The sequence below is a fragment of the Gymnodraco acuticeps genome, unplaced genomic scaffold (assembly GCF_902827175.1).
Source record: "Gymnodraco acuticeps unplaced genomic scaffold, fGymAcu1.1, whole genome shotgun sequence".
Classification (NCBI taxonomy): Eukaryota; Metazoa; Chordata; class Actinopteri; order Perciformes; family Bathydraconidae; genus Gymnodraco; species Gymnodraco acuticeps.
The window spans coordinates 159,129-180,526 of NW_022992312.1; the positions used below are offsets into that span (position 1 = coordinate 159,129).

The following is a 21,398-nucleotide window of genomic DNA, read 5'->3' on the forward strand; positions in this document are numbered from 1 at the left end:
TACGAGAGGGTGCACGCATTCAGGTAGGCCTGCATCTGGGCCGGCTACGGTTATAAGTCTCAGTGGATGAATGCTTGCATGATATGATCAAAGGGAAGCACCCATAGAGTCCAGTAGAGGGCGGAGCCTGTGAGAGACATAACAAGTAATTTCTACTTGGGGATTAATAAAGTATGTCTTCTTCATGACCGAAATAATGAGATTGCGGATATAAGCTAACAAAATTGGTTTCCCCCGGAGGGTGGCTGGCATCTCCCTTAGTGATAATGTAAATTCAGTCATCCGGAAGGGACTCAGAGCCGCTGTTCCTTTATGTAGAAAGGAGCAAGTTTAGTTGGTTTTGGCAACTGGTAAAGATGCCAAGTGACCACTTTCCTAGAGAGGTGTTTCAGTCACATACAGCGAGGGGAGAAGGCCAAGACCATGTGGAGGGATTATATCTCTACGCTGACCAGGGAGAGCATTGAAATCACAAACCAGTCGTACCAATTTTGTATCATTCTATTGGTCTAGCTTTAAATACAGCAACGTTGGGGTCCACCATTATTGACATAAACTGCAGCAGTTATTAAATGCTAAAGGTACTGTATAAATGTTTAGCTCAGATATTGTGAAACAGAGAAAGGTCAACTTTGATTTAAAATCTTGAGATACAGCACCCTCGTGTGGCTGGTAAACAGTGGTTCAAGAAGAAAGGGCAAATAATACTGTAAGACCTACATTTATCATTTTTATTATAAAAATAAAATAATAGCATTATCAGCTAAATGTACTAGCAGTACCAAAAACGCCCATTATGTGACATAATGGTCCTTTGTGAGTGTAATATTATGTTTTGTTTTTTTGTTATTGTGTGCTAGTAGTAAAAGTATCATTGTAATGCTGCCAAGGATTTATATTGTAAAGATTTAAATGTTGCCGCCGAACAAAAGGCAAGTCCCTGCAAGTGACTGTATACTCATGGGCCCCACAAAATACCTAATACAGGTATATCAACTGATTTTAAATAAATGAAGCCACAGATTGAGTTACAACATTTTATTGACATTCTTGAGTTTGATTACTGTGACGGGGTTCAAATTGTCCGTCCGAAAACACTGGCCTAGTCGGTTGGGTAAGCTCCAAAACTTTATTTTCAGCAACAACAAAAAAATAGCGAACCAGCACAAAACGTCCAAATCAGACCGTCCATAATTCCCGGAGAGTAAACGTGTTCAGCTGTTGCCTTCTCTGCAACGATCTCTCGAACACGTCCCAGCTGTTGCCTTCTCTGCAACATTCCCCGAGTCCCCTTCCAGGGCCAAACCCGTCCCTTATTAACCCATAGCCCCTCCCACCAGGCTTACCGTCAACAGGTGACAACAATTAAACTCCAAACCACATTTCAACATAAATGTAATTTCCTCAAACATGAGGAAACTATCTGCACCAAACATACACAGGTTAACTACCTCTTAACAGTCATTCCCCATAATTAATAAACACAAAATAAATAATAAATAATTGCATGGTTCATAGCAGGAATTTAAAACACGGAAGTGATGCAGCTCCGTCTTTTCTCCGAAATGTTTGGTGTGTTGTGTGTGTGTGTGTGTCGGCTGTCAGTGGCGGAGTGAGTCACTCATGTGATCCGCTCCGTCACAATTACATAACGTTTCGTTAATTGATCACTAGATGTTTCTCTTAACACATTCATTTGAGTTCCAACCTTTTCATATTGAATTACAAAATGTATTACATACTGTATGTAGATTTTAACCTTTCATTTTTACAAAAGCCAACATTGACATTACACCTTCAGTTATTGTGGAAAGCCAAAGAAAACGTATTCGTATAACATTTTAAAAGCATTAATTCATGATGTATATTGTTCTTCTTTCTTGTAAAAGCAAAAGCAATCAAAGAACAAATTAGTGTACAGTACATTACTATAGTTTAGAATGTTAACACCTTGGTTCTTCACAATCTGTCACCTTATTAGTATGTAATTGTAACTCACCACTGAAATAACTGATATTACTATAAATCACATCAAACAACAAAATCAAAAAGGGGGCTGTGAAGATTAACAAGGAGGTATTCCAGAGGGTCAGACTGTATCATGGACGCCAAAAAGCCAAAGACATCACACCTTGTGCCACAGCGGTCACACCTTCTACCACAGAAGTCACACCTTTTTCCACAGCGGACCACATTTTGCCAAGTGTTGAAGGGCTGTCCTCAGCACCTTTCCTGGCCTTCCTTTCCTCCTCTTCTCTTATTTGCCTCCTTTCCTCCTCCATTTCTCTTTTGCTAGCTGCTTTTAGCCTTTCCTCCTCTTCCCTTATTCTCCTCCTATCCTCCTCTATTTTTCTTGAGCGAGCTTCTCTCAGCCTTTCCTCCACTTCTCTCATTCTCCTCCTTCATTTCTATTTTGCTAGCTGCTTTTAGGCTTTCCTCCTCTTCGCTTATTCTCCTCCTCTCCTCCTCCATTTCTCTTTCATGAGCTTCTATCTGCCTTGCTAACCTCTCACCATCCTCTTTGATTTTCTTAAATTGTTCCTCATGCTTTTTAGCTAATCTCTTTTCCATTTCCTCTTCCTGTTTGCGTATTTCCTCTTCTCTCTCTTTAAGGATTCTCTGTTTCTCCTCTTCTATGGCCCTCTCTGCCTTCTGGAACATTTCAGTGGTGTAATGGCTTCCTCCGTTCTTCCCTGCTATATTTCTGATCTTGTCGAGCAGCTCTCTGACTTGAGAACGATCCTCCCCCTCATTATTGAAGATGTGGTACTGCCCTTTACATCTGACCACCAGTTCCCGCAGCTCTTCGCTTTTCTCCAAGAACTCTTCGATAGGTTTCCCTTTGAGCACATCACCGTGGGTAAAGAGAATCATGCTGTATCTGTCTGCATCTTTTCCAAAGATTTCTTGAATCTTCTGCACTGTCTGCTTTTCTTCATCTGTGAATCTGACCAGTTTGATGATGACCAGGAAGACATGGGGTCCAGGAGAAGCATAAGAAACGCTCTTACCAACATATTTTCTGGTTTTCTTTTCATCAACCTTGGTGTCAAACAACCCAGGAGTGTCAATAACCTTAACTCTTTGTCCATCAACTTCACCAAAGGCATTAGAACAATTTACAGTCAAAGATTTAAAAGAGAAATCTGATTTAAAGGACTCTTTTCCCAGAATGGTGTTTCCTGTGGCACTCTTCCCAGCTCCGGTCTTCCCCACCATCACAATCCGGAGTACCTCGTTATTGTATATGTTCGATTCTGATCGGTGGGCTGAAAAAAAAAGAAGAAATATTTAGCAATCGAGGTATTTATAAAATGGTTCAACTACCACATGAACAATGTTGACAGTGAGGGGGATGGGCTCAAGATGGTTTAAATAATATGTGTGACGATTGGGAAGACATTGTAAACAAACAGTGTTTGCTTGTAAAATCAATAAAATTGACACATTTTTAACACAACCGGCAGACGAGCCTAAGACAAGCCTTTCAGTTATAATGCCCAAATCAACACGCCCGCAGCTCACAGCGAAAGTGCGTGAGCGTCTGAGCGAGCGAGAGAGAGAGAGAGCACCGGTACCGGGGAGAGTTGTTGTTAGCATGTGGTGCTCTCTGCGCTAATGGATACAAGAAGATGTTTCTACAACAAGTAGTCCTCTCCTGTCGGACTGAGAATCTCTGTGAGGTAAAGGACTCTGAGTGTTTAGATAGTTCACTTTAGTCTAAGTTATTTCAGTGGGTCTCAAATGTTTTGATCACAATTTATGTAAACAAATATTTCAAAAGCACACTTTTATAATTATTAGGATACATAAAACAGGTTTGAAATCATTCAAATGTATATTATAGGACAGTCAACCAAAAATATAATTTAAAGCTGGAGAGATTTAAAACAAATGCATAAATAAATGTTAACTAGGTCAAATAAGATATAAATGAACAACAAAAATAAAATATGTTACTTGTATTTGTTATTGGCTATGGTTTATTTATAGAGCCCTGATGAGAAGACCTTTGGACACACTGAAAGAACTGTCGCCGAAACTGAATACGTGACGTGGATCATAAATATATCAGCAATTAAACAATATATTCAATTTCTCTTCACACAATACGTCTCCTTGCAGTATCAACACTAATTCGGATGACTTTTATATTTGATCCAATTGGTAAATAGGCTATATTTACACCATAAAGGTACACAGCTGATAGAAAGGGAATTGTAGTTTTTAAAGATAATACTGATTTTCTTTGAATATAAGAATGTAAATACTGAGCTGAGAGAATAGTCAGGGGTTTTGGGTGATGGGAGACACATTACATTACATTGCATTTAGCTGACGCTTTTATCCAAAGCGACTTACAATAAGTACATTCGACCAGGAAGACACAACCTTGAAGAAAACAGAATCATATAAGTACATCAGGTTTCATAGAGCCAAACATTTCAAGTGCTACTCAACTGGCTTTAGGTAAGCCAGTCCTTTATTAGTATAAAAGTGCTTCGTTAATAGTTCTATGGAATCACAATTTCAATAGCTTACCATTAAATGATGGATATACCTTTCTGTCTGTGATGTTTTAAGAATCAGATAGTAATGTGTATACACATTAATATCTGATATATTACATTATATATATATATCATATATGATATATAATACACACATATATATATATATATTTATATATATATATATTATCAGCTATAATATTATGTAAAATATTATAGCAATATCCTGTACAATTATGTGAAAACATGAATAAAACTACACCTCTTCAGATGTTATACATATATAAGTGTCCTACACTAATAATACAAAGTTATTATGGCATTGTCTGCTGTGTGTTATTTGTAACATCTTCAGAAAATACCTTTCCAACTCATCATGCAGTCGACTGTTACAGGTCTATACAGGTTCATGGTACAATGGCTTCAAATCGAGAGACTGAAACTGTATTTTTCTTTACCGTTCTGTTTTAATTTCACAACAAAGTTAATAGTAATATTTTGTTTGATATTATTATGTTTTATTAACTAGACCACTGTTTTTTTAACCCTAGTGGTTGAAGCACGTTATTGAATGTTGATGTTGAATATGTTATATTTGATGAAAACATTTAAATATTAAGAGTAACCTACATACAAAATAGGGGAAAGTAGAAGGTCAATGATAGAAATATAGAATACAAAATATCAAGAAGATAATGTAGTGAACTCTACAATAAAACAGCTAGTGGACAACATCCAAAGATATTAATAGGAGGATTTGCAAAACAAACAAACTAATAAGGCTTTATTTAAAACATTAAAGAATACTTTAAGTTAAGGTCTTCTTTTGAATAAGAACAAAACATTGGGAGTATCAACAGATACATATTAAGTCTGACAAAGTACTCAACGTAATTATATGTTTTACATTTGATAACACCAATGTGTTTCTTATCCCCTAAACCTCCAGGGGTGTGCACAGTTTAATACTGGCAACTTCTAATAATGGGAAATACGAAAATGTCTTTTAAAACTACAATTCCCAGTAGAGACGTGCCATAGAACAAGTTGCGAAACACAATAGCCAGCATGTGTAGTTCTTGGGGGGAGGGGGGAGCTGGGCTGGTCCCGTTCGAGTCCAGTTTTGGATAGTCTGCTGTGGTTCCATTCCATTTCAAAGAGCTGTTTGACGCTCGGCGTAACCTTGTCGCACTGCCACTCCAACATCCAAACCCAGAGCTTGATGACTAATCACGGGGTTTGTAAAGGAAAGCGGAAGTTGTAGTCCCAAACGATAGCTGAGGAAACTCTGTAGTGTCTAAACTCCAAAAAAACTATTTGTTTCTCCGAATCGAAGATTAAAAACACAAAAGCATTATGCACAATTTAAACAAATCAATATTGTGTAATTAACAAGGATAAACTGATGTTTTTTAGTGGATGAGTAATGCAGATATCACTATGTAATCATTTGACAGTGAGGGGAATATTATTATATACTTTCGGTTTTATTATGAAAACTTCGAGACCGGAAATACTGTTTTCACCCCGTGAGAGTTGACGCCAACTTTACATGGACGCTGCGTAAAGAAGTAGTACACGTTCTCCTGGCGAGACCTCAAATCATCTTCGTAATATCTATCAAACTATAGATCCTACACATCCACTGGACGTAGATTCTAAAAGTACAATATACACTTTTCGCTAGAAATCTAATCAATGGCCAAACCATTCCACAATTTAGGATTTTCCAGAGAGGGTTATTTGTGAATAAATGACCCTCCGGAGCATTTGCAATCAACGGGAGCATGTTGTATCTTACATAACCACTAGAGGTGCTACACTTTAAAACGTGACTATGGGTCGTATTTAGCTGCTGAACAATCAACCTATTTGGTCGTTTTTCTTAGGAGGACAGGCTGTTCTTTATGTAAATAATGTTAATATGTTTCTGTTTTTGTAGTGTTGTGGTCTTTTGTAGAGATTTTTCATATATTCTTTATATATTCAATTGTGTATTCCTCGGATACTCTATTGAACTTTTCTACTGTATGATTTTCAGGATAGCCAGCTAAAATCTTGCCTAGGGCAGCAACTTGGTCAGAACCGGCCATTTATCTCACTTCACATCTAATGTGGTCGGTGGGGAGATCTCTCTCTCCCCTCTCTCTCTCTCTCTCTCTCTCTCTCTCTCTCTCTCTCTCTCTCTCTCTCTCTCTCTCTCTCTCTCTCTCTCTCCTCCTCTCCTCTCTCTCTCTCTCTCTCTCTCTCTCTCTATTTTCGCGTAAATACGAGGAACTAAAGGTATTATGTAGTGAGGAGGTGTGTGGTGAAGTGGGTTGTGTGTTGGTGTTCGGATCAGTGGCTCAGGTTCAAACCCCAATGCAGTCAGCATGTCATTGTGTCCCTGAGACACTTCACTCCAAAGTGCTCCTGTGGGGATTGCCCACAGTATTGAGTATGTAAGTCGCTTTGGATAAAAGCGTCTAACAAGTGACATGTAATGTAGTGGACCCATTTAGCTCTGGACTGTAGTGGAGCAGAATTACAAAGAAGCTAAATAAACACTTAATTACCTCAAAATATGTACAGTACTTGAGTAAATCTACTTAGTTACCACCATTGCAGGAATGTTATGTGTGCTAGTAGCCCTCTACACTATAAATAAAATAAATCAATGTTAATTCTGTTTCCATTTTGACAAAAAAAACAACCTATAAAAATACTGTTAAAGTCCCGGAACAGTAGTATTTGTAATTGTTCAGATTACAAATACTGCTTTGATAAGTTCATTATTAGGAAATATGACAAGCTACATATCCAATCTTTAAATATGTATTTAGATACATTGAAATCATCATTAACAATAAAGTTTATTCACTTACCATTTTGGGCAAATTTGCTGGCCATAGTTGGTTCTGGAGGGAGGAGCTGGTCTGCTGCTGAGCTGAGGAAGTGAAGTTAGTCTGCAGCAACACCTCCTTAAATACAGACTGCATGCAGCAAACCACACTCACACACTGCTGACATCACAGTCTGAAGTTCAGCTACAGTGGGATGAGTATTAGATTAAAAGTATAACATCCTTCTCTTAATAAACAGAACAAGGGGAAATACAGCCTCATGTGTTCAGATTTGTTTTTATTGAACAGATGATATATTTTAGATATAAACCCTCAATGCTCTTTACATATCAACATTCACACACATTCACACAGAGCCAGAGGCTGCCATGCAAGGTGCTCAGGGAGACTAACATTCACACACACTCACACAAACTTCCCCCGTTCCCACAATGGTGTTTCAAGTGGAGCTCTTCCCAGCTTCAGTCTTCCCCTCCATCACAATCCTGAGCACCTCATCATTGTATTTGATATCAGAAATGTCAATGCACAAATGGGATTTATTTTCAGACACTGACACACAGTCCAGATGAATGCAATTTTAGATGCTACTTTTATTGACGATTTAGAGTTTGACTCCAGCTCCTTCAGCAGCTGTTATGTGGGACTGATCCACACTGTTACAGCAGCCTGAACTTTGTCAAAGTGTTTTCAAAAGAAACATTGACAGGCTGATTCAGGATACAACTTAATAGTGATTCAACTGATCATGTTAATTTATTTACTTCCTTTTCTTTCCCCTCTAGGCTTTCACGTTCATGTGTGATAGGATTTTATTCAACCTCTTATTCTGGGACTGAAATGATTGACACTCTTAATGTCCCGAATGTATTTTCCTTTCACTTTTAGATAACTGCCCTCAGTAAACCCTGCTCCCCCCTCCCAAAAAAAAAACTCTTCCCTCTGCCACCTCTCCACTACTGCATGTGATCCTGTTTATGTATGTGATCATATCAACTATGTTTGTATAACGTACAAATAACACCAGAATGAAATAAGTAATTTCCCCTTGGGGATTAATAAAGTATCTCTTCCTCATGACCGGAATAACGAGATTGTGGATACAGGCGGACGAATGGTGGGGAGATGGAGGGATAATCTCCATGCTGACCAGGGAGCAGATGAAGTATTGAGAGAACAATGTTGTATATTTTTCACTCATTCTGCTGGTTTAGTGTTCAAAACTGCAGCAGTTTATCAAATGACAAAGGTATGAATATTTTGAAAAGGATCACTGATGACTGAGATGTCATATGTGAGTTGAAATGTGTGAGCTAATTTAGGCCAGGTGCTGTGAAACAGAGAAAGATCAACTTTCATTTAAAACCTTGAAATACAGCACCCCCATGTGGCTGGTAAACAGTGGTTGAAGAAGAAACGGAAACTAATATTCTAAGGTCTACATTCATCATTTTTTTCAAGAAATATTACAATACCATTAAATGAAGTACCAAAAATTAGCCCATTAGGTGACATAAGACCCCACCTGGGTGTTATATTTAGTTTTTTTTTTATTGTGTGCTAGTAGTATGAGTAGAAATAGCATTGTAATGCTGCCAATGATTTGCATTGTAAAGATTAAAATTATGCCCCCCAAAAAAAGGCCAGTCCCCGCAAGTGACTGCATACTCATGGGTCCCAAAACATCCATAATACAGGTACACACACACACACTGATTTTAAATAAATGAAGCCACAGATTGAGTTACAACATTTTATTGACATTCTTGAGTTTAATTACATAAAAGTACATTTTGTTAATGCATTTTGGTTCTGACATGTTTTTGAACAAAGTTTAACTATGTTTGAACTTTTAGTTAAATGCATCAAAGCCACTGTGATACAATATAAATTAAAAACACTAGTATTTTGATCAGTTTATCAAATATTTTAAAAGATATTTGAGATAATGAAGCGTGAACCTGCCTGAACTCTTATTCAGAGTGTTGCACATCTCTTTTTCGTATACAGCTATCACATGTGAGCTATAAATGAACTGCAGCCACTACAAAGTCCTCTTAGGCACTGAGAAACAAACATGTCTATAGTCATATTATGCTAATACAAGGCATTACATGAATAATTCAAGAGGATACATTATACATTGCTGTGTGTCTTCATTATGAAATCAATGTATTTAAATGTACAAGGCATGTTAAAGAAACAGTTTTTCGTCTTTTGATGCTCAATACAGCAAGGTGCCCTACGTACAGTAGGTGCATCATTAAATAATACTTAAGGTGCAAATACAAATAATCCATCTCAAAACATTTTACTTTCAGTGAACTAAAACTACATTTATGTGTCTAATTTTGGATCATCCTATGATGTGAGAACTTTTCATTGGTGAGCCAAGACTTTTGATACCTGCTGTAGGATTTTACAAAATAAAAGTTGCTTGACTAGTTTTCTTAAATGAAGAAAAAACCGTACATATAAAATAAAAAAAGTTTCACAATAAAATGTTTCCTGGTTTTTAATCCTCCTCAACTTGAGCATTAAAGGTGTTTTGATATTGATTGATTGTATGTCTATGGAATTCTGGGTAGTGTAGTTTGATCAGCTGACTTAACTAGAGGCAGAAAGTAGGAACCTAACCTTAAACCACCAACAATCTTTGATAAAAATCCAAAAGTAGTTCATTAAACCTCCACTAACTTCTATGCCGGGATCAGACTACACTATATCTTTGTATTTACTAATGGTCATGAACTATTAGCATTATGAACCAGTAGGCTGATCAAATTCGCTCTGAGCTGGCTCCTGGGAAAATCGGACAAAAACTCTAGGGGTATATAATAAGACACCAAAATAATGTTTAAAAAGATAAATAAATAAATAGATAACTATGCAGTTGCACGTGTGCAGATTGCACAGTCAACAGCACCCCAGTTTGATTGTGTTTTTTAAGTGTTTCCTTCTGCTCACACTTGATCGCACACTTTGTAGGTGATGTCAAACACCCATTATCGTCCCCACATCTGTCGGATTGGGTCTTTTTCTAGCTGATATTGTGTAGTCTGATCTCGGCACTAAACTAAAATTAATCTGTTTAAAGTTACCTCCATTTTTTACAAACTAAACCGCTTTGAAATGTTGATGTTAGCTCTATAGGAAAATTAAACTTGGAAACATTCTCACAACCCCTAACAGTCCTCAGTGACCACACCACCCCCGCCTCCCCGCCACATGTCCTCTGTAACCTGTTCTCCTCCCCTGTTCATCATATTTTCATCAATCAGTGGCGTCTCAGGAGTTTGGAGAAGAATCCAGTAGAACCTGGCTGATCACTCTGGGCCTTCTCCTCCTCTTTGGCTTTGACCTTCTCATCTCCCAGCCCAAGCTCCCCTTCCAGTTGCTCCAGCTCTGATTGGTCCAGCAGCTCAAAGTCCTCCACGTCGCTGTCCGACTCCTCGTCCAGCTCCAGCGGCCCGATGCATTCTGGGAGTCTGGACCGCTCCGAGGCTGAGCTCAGCGCCGTGAAGCCGACCGCTGCTTCTATCCTCTCCTGCATGGCGGCTGTGACGGCGGCGGTGATGAAGTCGCTCGCCATCTGGTTTACTATTTCAAGGGCGTTGTCGGTGGGTTGGTCTTTGTGAGGAAAGGGTGTTTGCTTGGATTTGTTCGGCAGCTGAGGTGGAGGCGAGGGGAGGCCGAGGCTGAGGTCATCGTCATCGTCGTCGCCATTGGTCGTTGCGCCGTTGTCAAGTGAGGGGAATTCTGGGAGGCCTATAGTGAACGCTTCTTCTCTGTCGAGGTCTGTGAGGTGAAAAAGTAAATGATTGTTTGAAAAATAATGGTAAAACAAGAAAGGTGATTAGGGCCACATGTGGAAAAATGTATTGAGATCTGATTGATCTCTTCTAAATCTAATGTTCTTCAGAATTCAGACTATAATCTCCTAATTGAGATTTTTTTCAGAATTCAGACATAAATCTAATAATTCTGACTTTTTTCAGAGAATTCTGACTTTAATCGCAAAATTAAATATTTGTTTTACCTTTTGTCAAAACTTATTCCGTAGTAAGAAGAATTTGACGACCATTTGCCAATATATTCACATTAGGCTAGGAGACATTTCATATTAGCTAAGTCCCTTTACTTTGATCACTATCTAATATTTGATCAGTAAGCTCATTATTCTTTACAGAAAATGCATATGGTAACAAGGACAACAACAGTAACAAGAGACTGGAATGTGTCAGTGTAGTATTCATATATTTTATATACAGTATGTTTATAGGAAGTACGATAGATCTTTTTGATTGACAAAAAAATACCTATGAAAGAATCATTAAGATAACTCAACATCTACTGTTTAAGTACCCATCAAACGACAACATTGGTTCAGTTCTGTTGCAGCTGTTTAATCAGATGTGCCTCTGTGTTTCTGTTTTTAATCTTAACCATATCCATCTATAGGACATAGGGTATAGAGGTGACGTACCCTCTGAGTTCTCAGTCTGTGGTGTGTGTCCTTCTGACAGGTTGAAAGTACCGTTGTCCGTCCACGTCATATCCGACACCTCTGTGTCCGATACGGACATTTCCTTACACACTGTGGAGTCGAGCTGCAGGGAAACACTCAAATCATCAAACTCACACCTGAGAGGGTTAGGGTTATGTGTGGAGTTATTGACAAAAAAAGTATTTTCTGGTGTGTAAAGAAAAACATCACTGTGTTAATGTGCTCATGAATAAGGAACTAATTACGAATAGAAAGAGGCCTAAATTATGACACTAACTAGAGGGAATTATCACTTTTATATCTAATCTTGTTGCAACATTACTGATGGGAAAGAGGAACAAAATATAAAGCAGTCTGCTATATTATATATATAATTGCTACAACAACAACAGGATACAGAAAGAATGCACAGGAAGTGGTCATGTCATGGAACTTAACCAAGAAGTAGAGCTTTGGTTTAACTTTGTTAATTATGTAAAGAAGCATTTTGTCAACTCTGGGTTTGACCATAGACTGTATATAAAGGGTTTAACACATTGGGCCTACATACAGGATAGTGTCCAGAATTAGTTTGTTCAGTTATGGTCAAACTCTATCTCCACAATTATGCTGAAAACTCCCGAAAGTCAACTTGAGTCTCACTTAAGTCCGAATTACAGCAGTCAAATTCAAATCCAGTCTTTTTTTTTGTAACAGAAACCTGACTTTAATCCATGTTTCTATTCCCAACCAAAGTCCTGCTAGCGTGGCGACTCATCCCTCTGCATTACATCCAATGTTTTCAGTAAATGTTGATAGAAAGGTTCTTTAGTTGAGACTTCTGATGGACTTTACTCAGTGAATGTAATCTGTAGCCTGATGATATTTTGGCAGTCACTTTGGCACAGGCCTTGATGCTGATGCAGATCATGTGTACTGGGTTTTAATGAACTTTAACTGGATCCTGTCAGTCAACAGAGGCATCATTCGATTGAGAAAATATAATAAGCCAACCTTGGGAAACATGGAGGAGAGGTCCGACTCGATGCCCTCTTTCTCAGTCTGAGCCTGAATGATTCTCTTCTCTGAAAGTAAGAAAACAATAATTCAAATAATTTATTTAAGATTCCTGGACACCATTTATTAAGATATCTGCTTTACTATCGAATATAAAAGTAAAGGATAAGCTGTACATTAATGTATATGTGTAGGTATTTAGGATTTGATTTTGGTATATCCTCATGAGCCAATAAAGTGACTTTACATGCATTATAAAAACAATTAGATTTAAATTCAATTCAATTCAAAACCTTTATTTATCCAGGTAAAATCCCATTGAGATCAATGATCTCTTTTTCAAGGGAGACCTGCAGCAGTAGGTTCCACAATATGTGTATTGCTAATATTGCGAATCCATCCAGTAAATAAAAGGGGTTTCCATCTGCTGTGTCATTGTTGTTTTATAAAAGCCAAGTGTTTAACATTTTCAGTGGGTTTGGAAAAAAACTCTCTCGACGAAACACATTGACATACTTTGTAAAAATGTATAATTACCATGATTTTCTTTGATTTTCTGAATAAACTCTCCGAGGCCAAAGTCCAGCTTCTGCAGAACTGGCTTTAGCCACAAACCAATCTCATGAGATGAAATCAGAGGCCACAGGAAAATGCCCAACACTGCAGGGAAAGGTAAAACAAACAAGGCAAAAGAAGAAATTGTTGTCAGAGAAAATAAAAACAAACAATAAGTAACTGTAACTTTATCTGCAGATGTTGCAAACCATTTTTGATGCTTTTGATGATACCTTACTAATAAGTTCAGAGGGTGGCCAAATAACTCATTTACATTTCTAGCATTATAGAAATGGTCTAATCACGTGCAAAACTGAAGTGTACTCACCTAGAATATAAGAAATAACAATTCCTGGAATGTAGCGTCCTACGGCAGCGACGAAGGTGCACAAACTGCAAACCAGCAGGCAAAACTAGAAGAGATTGGAAGCAAACACAACGACAATGACACCAAAGCACATGTATCTACCGTCAGTAAGTTAGTATACAGTATCAGTGACATTCTTTGGAAAGGTCAAACATTTTGGAAACACCATGAATTTAGATTCCTTATATATGAAAGATATTGTTTGTTTCGAAGCTTACACAAATAATTTAGTATAATCAGTTAGTTCATTATCTGATAAGCTCTTACAGGTGATCAATTGTTATAAAAAAGTATTTGAAGAATTTTAGAATATAGCAAAACAGTCATTTGATGAAATAAAAAAATTAAAACCGATTTTCTGATTTGTTGTTGTTGTGATAAAGTGTTACATCATTTGACTCTTCCCATTACCGTTTGCAGTCTTACCGCCTGACAAAACTCATAAAGTATGACAACGACATGGCTCTCTGCTCTACTTTGGTATCTCAGAATAGAGTTTAGTCTGGGGTCTTTCAGACTCTGCCTTAGTCTGAAACACTACCTTACCTTGCCAGGGTTTTGCTGTTTGAAAGCAGATGTCTCCTGGAGGAAGAGTTTGAGGGAGGTGCTGAGCTGAGGTCCAGTCCCAGACCGGCCGTCCTGACCTGAGTCAATTATCTCCCAGCTATAAGATAACACCAACAGAAGCAATGTTAGTGATCTTTCATAAAACTCACCTTGGCAGTGCCACTTAAAGCATCAGGAGGAAGACAGTTGGATAGTTGGGCATTGAGAGTGTCTGGATGAGATTTTCACGTTTTGTTCTACGACTAAGCGACTAAATTAATTACTAAACCTCATCACGCTGACACGAGTCACCATTTGCATAGCGGTGATGATGCACATACGTTTGACCGTGATGTAGTTTGTTTATAGACTAATGTTAGAATTGTGTTTGTGTAAACAATTGTTGTTCCACAAAGCTTTTTTTCTGCAATATTCCAAAATCCAATGGGGGCAATCTCATTGCTTTTTGTTGAAGGACCCCTTGTGATGCTAACGTCTTGGTCGGCCTACAAACATATGCATTAATTAACTAATTAGTCGATAGGTAGTGGTGTAAGAATAATGTAATTGGTTTACTGCTATGCTGATGACACCCATGTATCTGCTGCTGAACCCAATGCTACTTCTAGAACTTGTACGCTTGTAAAAAGTGCATTGACAGAGTTGGTCAGTGTTATAATGTTTGGAAGAAAATGTTGTCTTCCTACCACCTATCTATATCCCCTATCCTATCATGTTACATTACATGTTACTTGTTAGACGCTTTTATCCAAAGCGACTTACATACTCAACACTGTGGGCAATCCCCACAGGAGCAATTTGGGGTGAAGTGTCTCAGGGACACAACGACATGCTGACTGCAGTGGGGTTTGAACCTGTGCTCCCCTGATCCGAACACCAACGCACTAACCACTGCGCCACACGCCTCCCTATGTTCTATAGCCTCTTCCAGGACTCTAATAGCGCTTTTCCACTGCAGGGCCTCGCACGGTTTAAGTGTGCCGTGCCAAACCCGGCCCGCTTTTTTTTGCTTTTCCACTAGGGCTAGTTCCGGCTCAGGGCTACTTTTTCACCTTTTTTCTGGCCCTCCAAAATCGAGGTTCTTGCCGGGCCGACAACCGGGCTGAATATGCTAAACTAGTGATGTAAATACTCTCGACTGCTGATTGGTCAGAGAGAATCGCTGGCAAGGGGGCTACAACTACAACAAGATGAACATATTTGACCGTGATTTAATTGTAATACACGTTTCAAAATGATGCCGAAGTAACAACATACTGATACCGGTTAGTAAAAACCATGAATTAATGCTTTGCCAAGTCTGCAGACAGACAGCAGGCGAAAAACCTTTTAAAATGCGTGTTTTCTGAATGGAGATCGGATCGATCAGGCATAAATAAAGCAGCGACTGTATTCGCCATGACACAGACAGTCTGTGGTTTGTACTTGTTTAACTTTTGTCTAGTTTCTGAACAGATATGAGGAGCTGTGAGCTCTGAGTGCTAAGAGCTAACGGCTGATTGGTTTTGTGGTTCTCATTGAAGATGACGTCACGGCTCCGCCTACACTGCGTTACTATAGTTACTGCCCCAGCTACTAAACTGTAATGGAAACACAGCATAAAGTGAGCCTGGCCTACCAAGGCATAACTATACCGTACTAAGCCGAGCGAGGCCCTGCAGTGGAAATGTGCCATAAGATCATCTGCTCTAAAGATGCTGGAAAAAAAACGTTCTTTTTTTATACAACTTTGAACAGCACTCAGATAAACTTGTGTCCTTTGCATTTTCTTTACAGCTACATAGGATTGGCTTGTTGATATGTGTACATGGTCATCATGTAATTTCTGACACGGTATATACTATTAAAAATAGTATCAACACTTGACTTTCCAGATGCAGGGATTGAATAGGTTTATTTGCAGGCTTATAATGTTATTCGTCAAGGGTCATTTATAGAGTTTAGTCCAAGGGAAAAGCCCGTCCAATACAAATGCCATCGTCTAAATTAAGAAGCCGACAATAAAACTGGCGAGATGACTAAATAGACAGGTGGCAGATTGGAAAAGGAACGTGCTTTCCATGCTGTTACTGCCGAGCCACCTAGCGTGGTATGAAACTTTCCCCTGCACCTCGAGGTTTTCCAAAAAGCATCTCCTGTTAAAGCTCTATTAACAGCCCTATCACATCACATTAAACTGCTATAAAAGGCACACATGTGGCTCATGTGTAGGTCATGTGCGATAAATAGATAAGGTTATGAGGCAGCCAAAGTCCTGCTTCTTATTAGCTTTTGTTCCACTAGCTTAAACTAGCCAATAGGTTTTGATTAATCATTTCATAGTTGATTTAATATTCCTAACATTTTCACAGGACTGTTAATATAAAGGCTCTGAGATAGACATATGGGATGATTTAGTAGGTTGAATCTTGATTAATGCTAATGTTACTTGTAGTGAACCCTCAGATAAGATAGAGAACATTATGTGAGGAAAATATTGAGTATTATCACCATATATTAGCAGTAAAGGAGACAGCATTATATGTTTACAACATGTCTGCCCTGTATTCAAATGTTTTATGTAATTGCACAATGCTGGCAAATCCTACCTTGATAACAAATATGAATTATAATCAGAGGTGGGAAGTAGTGGAGCACAAATACTTCGTTACTGTACTTAAGTACATTTTTTTGGTAAAAGTAATTTACTCCGCTACTTACGACGACTTTTAACTTTTACTTCTTACATGTTGAACACAAATACCTGAACTTTCTACTTATTACATGTTGAACTCAAATACCTGTACTTTCTACTTCTCACATGTTGAACCCAAATATCTGTACTTTCTACTTCTCACATGTTGAACCCAAATACCTGTACTTCTACTTCTCACATGTTGAACTCAAATACCTGTACTTTCTACTTCTCACATGTTGAACTCAAATACCTGTACTTTCTACTTCTTACATGTTGAACACAAATACCTGTACTTTCTACTTCTTACATGTTGAACACAAATACCTGTACTTTCTACTTCTTACATGTTGAACACAAATACCTGTACTTTCTACTTCTTACATGTTGAACTCAAATACCTGTACTTTCTACTTCTTACATGTTGAACACTAATACCTGTACTTTCTACTTCTTACATGTTGAACACAAATACCTGTACTTTCTACTTCTTACATGTTGAACCCAAATACCTGTACTTTCTACTTCTCACATGTTGAACTCAAATACCTGTACTTTCTACTTCTTACATGTTGAACACAAATACCTGTACTTTCTACTTCTTACATGTTGAACTCAAATACCTGTACTTTCTACTTCTTACATGTTGAACCCAAATACCTGTACTTTCTACTTCTCACATGTTGAACTCAAATACCTGTACTTTCTACTTCTTACATGTTGAACACAAATACCTGTACTTTCTACTTCTTACATGTTGAACCCAAATACCTGTACTTTCTACTTCTCACATGTTGAACTCAAATACCTGTACTTTCTACTTCTTACATGTTGAACACAAATATCTGTACTTTCTACTTCTTACATGTTGAACTCAAATACCTGTACTTTCTACTTCTTACATGTTGAACTCAAATACCTGTACTTTCTACTTCTCACATGTTGAACACAAATACCTGTACTTTCTACTTCTTACATGTTGAACTCAAATACCTGTACTTTCTACTTCTTACATGTTGAACACAAATACCTGTACTTTCTACTTCTCACATGTTGAACTCAAATACCTGTACTTTCTACTTCTTACATGTTGAACACAAATACCTGTACTTTCTACTTCTTACATGTTGAACCCAAATACCTGTACTTTCTACTTCTCACATGTTGAACTCAAATACCTGTACTTTCTACTTCTTACATGTTGAACACAAATACCTGTACTTTCTACTTCTTACATGTTGAACCCAAATACCTGTACTTTCTACTTCTTACATGTTGAACTCAAATACCTGTACTTTCTACTTCTCACATGTTGAACTCAAATACCTGTACTTTCTACTTCTTACATGTTGAACACAAATACCTGTACTTTCTACTTCTTACATGTTGAACTCAAATACCTGTACTTTCTACTTCTTACATGTTGAACACAAATACCTGTACTTTCTACTTCTCACATGTTGAACTCAAATACCTGTACTTTCTACTTCTTACATGTTGAACACAAATACCTGTACTTTCTACTTCTTACATGTTGAACTCAAATACCTGTACTTTCTACTTCTTACATGTTGAACACAAATACCTGTACTTTCTACTTCTTACATGTTGAACACAAATACCTGTACTTTCTACTTCTTACATGTTGAACCCAAATACCTGTACTTTCTACTTCTCACATGTTGAACTCAAATACCTGTACTTTCTACTTCTTACATGTTGAACACAAATACCTGTACTTTCTACTTCTTACATGTTGAACTCAAATACCTGTACTTTCTACTTCTTACATGTTGAACACAAATACCTGTACTTTCTACTTCTCACATGTTGAACTAAAATACCTGTACTTTCTACTTCTTACATGTTGAACCCAAATACCTGTACTTTCTACTTCTCACATGTTGAACTCAAATACCTGTACTTTCTACTTCTTACATGTTGAACCCAAATACCTGTACTTTCTACTTCTTACATGTTGAACTGAAATACCTGTACTTTCTACTTCTTACATGTTGAACTCAAATACCTGTACTTTCTACTTCTCTCATTTCCCAAACAGCTGGTTCCTTTAGTCTGAATGTGTGTTTGATGCGTGATCATTATTCTTTAGAGTCATTGCGTGCCTATTGATTTGAACACGATCCGTGTATCCATCATTTCCTGGTCTTCTCTAAAGAAGAGGGACCAATGTAAACGTTGTCATGTTGCCGTTGTTCAGCATGGAAACATTCATTAGCTAACAATGACATTATTGTTCTATTAATATAAAGGGAGGTCAGGTACTCTTTAAAACAGCTGCTAGTTATGGGTACTTTTTACTGAAGTACATTTCAAAGCCCATACTTCTTTACTTTTACTTGAGTAAAGGATGTGTGCATCTCTGATTATTATAATACATTTTATTTGGATGCGCCTTAAACGACACCCAATGACACCGTACGTAATTCATAAATACTTTAAATATTTGTGGGCATTCCTACAATGCATTCATAGCAATGTTTAACAAAAACCTATGTTATCCAATATAAATATTTATGTATGTGTACTATAGGATAAGTGACTTGAACTGTTGTCTCCGGGACCTGGGGCAATTTTCCCAACACCATTTGGGAAATGTTGTAATGAAGTTGAAACATGTTGCAGAAACCTGTTAAGCCCCGAGCCTGTTTTTCAGGTCTCAGGCTCGAAAATGACATTCCCAGAACAAATCACCATATCTTCCCTTCTAAAAGGATTACATTAAAAACCTATTTTCTCAAAGCAAGGTTACATCTGTGAGTTGGATGTAGAAGTGTCAGAATCAATATAGATGTTTTTATTTTAAAGTAAATTCAGAGTGAACACAGTAAAAAAAATTAAATGATTGTTACTTATAGTGAAAACCACCCTTGAATGATGGGTTAGTAGACTACAAGCTTTAGGAATCCAAACTACAACATATAATAAGTACCCTGTATCAAGATTGATGCAAAACAAGTGAAATTTGACCTTTTTAGACAGATTTAGCAACAAAAAAAACACTTCTGGGGTCATTTGGGTGGATTTGACCTATCTCTGGCCCCCCTTGGTCGATTTTGATGGTTGACATCTCTTTCTACCCGTCAGAGCCAATGGAATCGAGGGGAACTCCCACATAAACACACACATTACCAAATAAGGAGTGAGAGTGACGCATAGCCAAAACCGGAAGCTGCGATAACTCTGGTGGCTATCATTAGCAGCTAACTTTTACTCTCCGATTTTTACATAAAAATGGAAATATGGATTATAAATCATTTTTTTAAAGCGACAGACACATTATCAACCTATGGATCAACCGATTCAGCCGCGTTTTTTCTCGTTTTAATGCCATTGAACACGACTTTTGATCAGATTGACTGCCACGGTAAGACGATCTCCCTAGAAGCTCCGTAAAGGTCCGTGTTGTGATGTCTGTGTTTGCTTTCCCTGTCGCGAGTTTGGATCGCTCAGTGATGATACTATGCTTATATAATCTGTGGAACCTCAGCTTTAATAGGATATCTTGTATGTGCAGCTACGATAAGTAATAAGTGCGTTAGCATTTTTCGCTCAGGGGTCATTTAGATGCTTCTTATGAGACTTGTGTTTTGTTTTGGTAAAAATGGTTTGTATCGTCAGTTAGCTGAGATTATTATATGGTATGACACATTAATAGGTTCTTAAATATTAAGATGCCCTGAAACCAGTGTTGGGACTAACGCGTTACAAACTAACGCGTTACAAACTAACGCGTTACTGTAACGCAACTACCTTTTGCGGTAACTAATAACGTTACTAGTTACCTATTCCCATTCAGTAACGCCGTTATAGTTACTGTGATTTAAATGGGTGCGTTCCTGCGTTACATTATGTGATGGAACTGAACCGAATCTCCCTGTGGATGTAACTTACAGGCGAATACAGCGATATCCTCTCACAGTACCATGGAAAAGTGAAAGTAACCAGAGAGGAGTGATGAGTGGTTAACGCGGGGTAACATTTCAGGGTAAGCCAATCAGAGACAGAGTTGGGCGGGTCTTGCCTTATGGGGAAAATACACAGACACACAAACACTTGCTAACACATACACGGCAACGCTCACCACCCAGTGTTGCCAACTTGGCGATTTTCTCGTTAAATTTGGCGGCTTTCCAAACCCTCCGGCTACTTATTTGTGTCAAAAGCGACTAACGACTAATCTAACGATTTATAATGGTGTTATTAGGGACTTTTCTGGTGTTTGGAGACTCACGTATTGTTCTGCAGTTAACGAGCCGCGGGTGCTGCCGTGAGCCCCGCCTCCCTCCCATAGGACTCACAGGCGCTCAGACTGACAGTTGCCTGGCCGCAGCAGAGCTGCTGCTGCAGTCAGAGC

At 38.1% G+C, this 21,398-nt stretch overlaps 2 protein-coding genes across 2 annotated transcripts in view; both read right to left on the minus strand.

Annotated features, from left to right (window-relative positions):
* Positions 1 to 59: 59 nt before the first annotated feature.
* LOC117541142 (GTPase IMAP family member 4-like) lies at positions 60 to 7,400 on the minus strand. Its single transcript, XM_034208268.1, has 4 exons — positions 7,376 to 7,400; positions 2,507 to 3,269; positions 2,132 to 2,322; positions 60 to 127 (listed from the first exon to the last, which is right to left on the minus strand). Exons 1-4 carry the CDS (start codon positions 7,398 to 7,400, stop codon positions 60 to 62), a joined length of 1,047 nt encoding a protein of 348 aa, XP_034064159.1.
* Positions 7,401 to 9,093: 1,693 nt separating this feature from the next.
* The window catches only part of retreg1 (reticulophagy regulator 1), a 30,223-nt gene continuing 17,918 nt past the window's right edge, over positions 9,094 to 21,398 (minus strand). Inside the window, exons 4-9 of the mRNA XM_034208290.1 lie at positions 14,326 to 14,443; positions 13,741 to 13,825; positions 13,395 to 13,517; positions 12,855 to 12,925; positions 11,841 to 11,964; positions 9,094 to 11,152 (exon numbers count right to left, since the gene is read on the minus strand). Of these exons, the coding sequence (XP_034064181.1) occupies positions 10,632 to 11,152; positions 11,841 to 11,964; positions 12,855 to 12,925; positions 13,395 to 13,517; positions 13,741 to 13,825; positions 14,326 to 14,443 (1,042 nt within the window). The 3' untranslated portion in view covers positions 9,094 to 10,631. The remainder of the gene's footprint in view (positions 11,153 to 11,840; positions 11,965 to 12,854; positions 12,926 to 13,394; positions 13,518 to 13,740; positions 13,826 to 14,325; positions 14,444 to 21,398) is intronic.

Bases quoted from the DNA above. Each gene is read 5' to 3' on its own strand.
- LOC117541142 (XM_034208268.1), bottom strand. From the start codon at position 7,400: ATGGCCAGCAAATTTGCCCAAAATG. The intron at 3,270-7,375 runs GTAAGTGAATAA...TTTTTTTTTCAG, and splicing joins CAGCAAATTTGCCCAAAATG to CCCACCGATCAGAATCGAAC. The intron at 128-2,131 runs GTGTGATGTCTT...TGTCTCTCACAG, and splicing joins TGTGACCGCTGTGGCACAAG to GCTCCGCCCTCTACTGGACT.